Below are 5,402 nucleotides of genomic sequence, written 5' to 3'. Positions count from 1 at the left end.
AATTGCACATAAAAGCGGTTCAACCAAAAGGGTATTAACAAGAACCAAACTTGCAACATTTTAGGTATTTATAGAAATCATACTCCACTCATAGAAAGTGTGGCCTCTATGGGTAAACTTTAAAAAGAAACTAACATACATATCATATTCAGGTAAGGTAACATACATATCCTATTCCGTGTACTATTTTGTAATTCAACAATTACTATTCACTAAAGATAAGGTTAAAAGACATTTAAAATCTAAATATATCAGAGCCAAGTTTTGATCTTAGGATCTATGGGTTATGGGCCCACCACACTTCCACTGCGCCACTCTAATTTAACATATTTTAAGTAATTATTTTATATTAAAAATTGATTTTTGAAGTCTTTCAAATAATAGTGGTCCGCCATGTTGCCTTGAACTTCACTGTCCAAGGATCAGCTGCCACAAAATCCCATAGAGTTAGCTATGTTCCATGAGAACACACCCCTAGAAAGAAAACTAAGAACCAATCTCAGTCATAAAGATCTTATTCATCCGATTTTTTTCAGATGTAAGACTAAGATTAGTTCTAAGTTTTCTCTTAAGAACTTATTCTCATTGACAGTAATAATGTTACCGGTAATAATAATATTATAATAACGCTATGTGAGAGAGTAACAATAGTTGTATTGCTTTTGTCTCAGTATAGAAAATACAGTGTCCTCGCTAGCTGAGGAGAGCCCCATTTATACTTAGAGTCCTAACGGTAACAACATGGGACATAAATGGGGAACCTATGCCTTTAATTCTCTCTCATCAATGGGGGCTTCAATACTGGCTTCAATGACAGTAAAGGTGGCACCTGTTGGAAATCCTAACCGTTGGAGTTCTGCTCGTTGGGTTCCCATGTGATGCTGAGTCAGATGCCCATTTGTGATCCGGGTCGGGTGTCAGCCCTATTATCCTGTCACCAGTCCCCCTACTCCTGAGTCAATGGATGTGTTTGACTTGACTTGGGAGTAAGGCTGAATCTATCTTGATCCTGTGTAGAATCCTGCTTGATTTGGGATATGTGATCTGATTTGATCCTGTGTAGAATCCTGCTTGATTTAGGATATGTGGTTTTTATTTTCCAAATCCCTAATTTGTGCCTTCCAAATCCCTGATTTGTGCTTTCCAAATCCTTTCATGCTTCACTTAACTTTTTTATCTCAAGCTCCTCTCCAATATAAACCCTTGCCTCTGACCAGTTTGAGATCGCCTGTTCATCAACTTCTGCCACAGCTCTGTAAGTCTCCGCTGTCATTACTCTTTTACGATTTATTTATGTACTTAATATATATGTGTATATATGCATGTTTGCCTTCTTTTTCTTTTTCTTTTTTTTTTTTGGATGCGAGGCGCAGCGCCCCGGCCTGTGGCCAAGGCAACTGCTGAGGCACAGCCTCAACCATCTGGCCGAGTCGTCGCCTCGACCAGAAGGCCGAGGCGTGCGCCTCGACCCCCCCCTTTTTTTTTTTTTTTTTTTTTTCTTCTCTTTTGCCTGGCCGAGGCGGACTTCGGCTCTTCGGCCGAGGCACGCCTCGGCCAAAGCTGTGGCCGAGGCATGCGCCTCGGCCACTCGAGTTGTGTCTCGGCCAATCCGTGGCCGAGGACTCGTTTTTTTTTTTTTTTTTTTTTTTTTTCTTTTTTTTTTAATATTCTCTTTTCCTGACAGGTAGTTTCGTGCCCAAGTCTTGCGAGCTTATCTGTAACCGAGGTGAGGTTAGTGTCTTTTGCTTATAATGGATGTTTCGCCCTTGACTGATGTCGGAGAACTTGATTTTGATGAGGAATAACTTCTTGAGCATGATTCCCCTCTTTTTGAAAATTTTCCCCCTCTTCCGTTTGTTGTTGATTCGCCCACACCTAGGCCCCGACTGAAAAAGAAGAAAAAACGCAAGGCCTCATATTCTGTTCTTGATAAGTCCCTGGTCCTGTCCATACGGCCTCAACTAGGGCCACGGGATTGGGATGATATTAGAGGTCTCCTTAGTCCTGACGTTATGACTCTTCCTCTTAACCCTCAGGGTAATATCACCGACCCACCCCTCGATAAGTATTTTGGGGTCCACCTTCTGTTGCTACAGGTTGGGCTGCGGTTTCCCCGTCATATGTTTGTGATAGATTTTATGAACCACTACGAGATAGCCCCTGGCCAGCTTGTTCCAAATGGTCACCAGGTGATTGCGGGCTTTCTTTCTATATGTAAGGACAAAGGGATAGAACCCACGCTAGATCTTTTCCAGGCTCTTTTCATAGTTGGTAGGGCTTCTCAGGAGGGTAAGGGATTTGTCATGGTTTCGAGCAGGCCACATTTCAAACTCTTTGAGGACCGTCCTACTTTTAACAAGGATTGGAAACCCAAATACGTCTTTGTCACCCTTGTGGGTTGTCCGCCTCCCTTTCGTGTCACGTGGGTGACGCAGCCATCAACTCGCACACCTACGCCTTCTCCATCCAAGGTCGCCGAGGGGGGTGACGCAGCCTCCATCAACTCGCACACCCACGTCTGTTACCTTTTCCCCTCAACCCCCCGAGGTGCAAGGAGACACTTCCCTTGAGTCCGGCTCGCGTGTTCGGACCAACTTGATCCGACTGGGAGCGGACGTGCCACCGGGAGCATCGTTAATAAATAAAACTCTTGATGCGGTTGAGTATGCTTCTCGCATTTATCCTCCTGCGGACTTGGAACACCTCGTCACCATGGATGTCAACATGCTGCAAGAGCGTTATCTTCGACACACTTTTGAGGTCAGTTTTCTCATACATATGTTCTTTCCCTGCCCTGGCGTATCTTACTCTGTCTGTTACTTTCAGACCCAGCTAGAGGGAAAGGTCATTCATGCCCAACGACGGCGAGTGACGGATGCGCTCATTGAGGATGTCAAAATTACGGATGTGGACAACAAGAGCCTAAAGGACCTGCTATCGATTCGAGAATGGGCTTTGAGCAAGATGGAAGGCGAGCTTGGGGCGCTAAGGAAGGAGCACTAAGTGCTGTTGGCCCGGGAGGAGGCTCTAAGCAAATTGGCGAGCGAGCTTGAGGCCCTAAGGAAAGAGCGGAGCGCTCAAACTTGCCATAGAGAAGGAGCGGGAGGACCATGAGAGGACTCGTGCTGGCCATGCTGATGCCCATGGACGGGCTGTGGAGGCCTACAAGAGTTTAGCCGAGTTCAGAGAGGACGCGATGCACTATATGAGCACTCCTGAGGCTATCCGGGAATTCCTCAAAACTGGAGCTGGTCAAGAGGCGGTTGAGGCCGAGGCGCAGGTGGCTTTTAACATTGGGATGTATACGAAGCAACAGCAGATTTTTCCAGTGTTGAGAGAGAAGGTTCCAAATTTTGACCCCGTGTCCCATGGTTTGCCTGTCATAGAGAAGAATCCTGACTCTGATGCCCAGAATGAATCCACCGGTGGTGTTACAGATGCTCGTGAGGATTCTTCGGTGGACGAGTTTCACGGCATCGACACTAGCAATGTCCCCAATGTTCCACTCGATCAGATTATGATTGAGGAGCTCTCGGACAATGAGTAGTTCGTAGTCGTACTTGAGATTTTTCCCTTGCTTCGAACAATTTACTTTCCTGTGCAATGAGTAGTTCTAGCTTCGAACAATTTACTTTCCTGTGCTTTCCTATGTTTGAACAACTTGCTTCTCTATGTTCGAACAACTTACTTTTGTTTTGGGATATTCAGAATAAACCAATTACTTCGGAGTAAAATGTTTTTTTTTTCGGCGTTGGTCGAGGCGTGCCTTGGCCATCCGAGTTTTATTTTTTATTTTTTATTTTTTATTTTTTTAACAACATGGGCGGACCACGAGGATATTATTTCAGAAAGCTTCGTAAGAGATGATAACGAACTTGCTTTACTAAATAACATGGACGGACCATGAAAATAAAATATTATTTTAGAGAACTTTAGCATGCAGGGCGGACGGACCGCGATTACCAAGTACTAGTTCCAATGATTACTACTACAGGATATTTAGGGAAAATACTTGATCAAATGTTCCGAGTTTCATACCCGATCGATCATCCTTCCCCCTGTCGTTTTTAACTTGTATGTTCCTGGGCGAACGACTTCTTCCACGGCGTAAGGCCCCTCCCATTTCTTTGCGACTTTTCCCCCTTCAAGGGGTTGGCTGGCTTCCCTTCTTCGCAATACAAGGTCGCCGACTTGGAAATATCGAGGTCGGACTTGTGCGTCGTGGTAGGACTTTAGCTGACGACTGTAGTTCTCCATCTTGCAGAACGCCGCTTCTCTTTTTTCGTCCAAGAAGTTCAGATCCACCCTTAGGTGGAGTTCGTTTTGTTCTGACTCGAACTCCTCTACCCTTCTACTAGGTATGATTACTTCCACCGGGGCCCGAGCTTCGAATCCATAGGCGAGTGCAAACGGGGTCTCTCCGGTGGCCCTTCTTGGTGTCGTGCGGTAGGCCCAGAGGATGCCGTCGAGTTCCTCCACCCAGGCTCCGCCGGCAACTTCTAGCTTTTTCTTGAGGCCGTCGAGGATGGTTCTATTCGCATTCTCCACTTGCCCGTTTGCCTGAGGATAAGATACCGCCACCCGGCTGTGCTTAACGCCCCATCCTGCTAAGATTTCTGAAAATTCTCGTGCCTCGAAGTGACGACCATTGTCCGTGATTACCTGGAAAGGGATACCGAAACGATAAAGGATGTTTTTCTCAACGAACCTTTTGCACCTTGCTGCGGTGATGCTCACCAGGGGCTCGGCCTCCACCCACTTCGTGAAATAGTCGATGGCCACAATGATGTACTTCCTGCTTCCAGTCCCCGTGGGAAGGGCCCCTACCAGGTCAATTCCCCATCTTGAAAAAGGAATCGCGGTGCTTACCGGGGTGTAATTCGTCGCAGGTCGACCTGGTAGTGCCTGGAATTCTTGGCACTTGGGACATCGCTTTGTATACTCGGCACAGTCCCTCAGCATTTTGGGAAAAAAATACCCTTGTAACATGATGCCCTGTGCAATGGTGTATGCTCCTTGGTGCGCGGAGCATACCCCCTCGTGGACTTCTTTCATCACTAACTTGGCTTCATCTGGATATAGACACCTCAGTAACGTGCCGTTGTAGGAGTGTTTGTATAGCTTATCGCCCGAGACAACGTAGCTGGGTGCCCGTAACTTTGTGGAGTGTTCTGACTTAGACAACGTAGGGCCGGCCATTAGGACAGCCCACCTTTACTGTCCGCAGATGGCACCTTACCACAAGACGAGCCAGACGCACGTGGTGGAGGAAAATTATGTTCACCTTTCCAGAAGGCCTTTTTCTTTCCTCAGTATATGTTGAGGACATCTGTATGCATACTGGGGCGTGGCGTCACAATAATTTCCGCAAAAAGGAGATTAAGGATTAAGGCAACATTGTT

General features: G+C 46.3%; 1 protein-coding gene across 1 annotated transcript; it reads right to left on the bottom strand.

Moving 5' to 3' along the window:
- Window positions 1-4,032: 4,032 nt before the first annotated feature.
- Window positions 4,033-5,199, bottom strand: LOC109193669 (uncharacterized protein K02A2.6-like). The gene has a single exon (XM_019344523.1). It carries the CDS (start codon window positions 5,197-5,199, stop codon window positions 4,033-4,035), a length of 1,167 nt encoding a protein of 388 aa, XP_019200068.1.
- Window positions 5,200-5,402: the final 203 nt, after the last annotated feature.

The sequence above is a fragment of the Ipomoea nil genome, unplaced genomic scaffold (assembly GCF_001879475.1).
Source record: "Ipomoea nil cultivar Tokyo-kokei standard unplaced genomic scaffold, Asagao_1.1 scaffold1900, whole genome shotgun sequence".
In the NCBI taxonomy this organism is placed as follows: domain Eukaryota; kingdom Viridiplantae; phylum Streptophyta; class Magnoliopsida; order Solanales; family Convolvulaceae; genus Ipomoea; species Ipomoea nil.
This window is presented reverse-complemented; position numbering and strand designations above follow the sequence as displayed.

What these genes read in the sequence shown, in the direction of transcription:
- LOC109193669 (XM_019344523.1), bottom strand. Translation starts at nt 5,199, where the DNA reads ATGGCCGGCCCTACGTTGTCTAAGTCAGAACACTCCACAAAGTTACGG.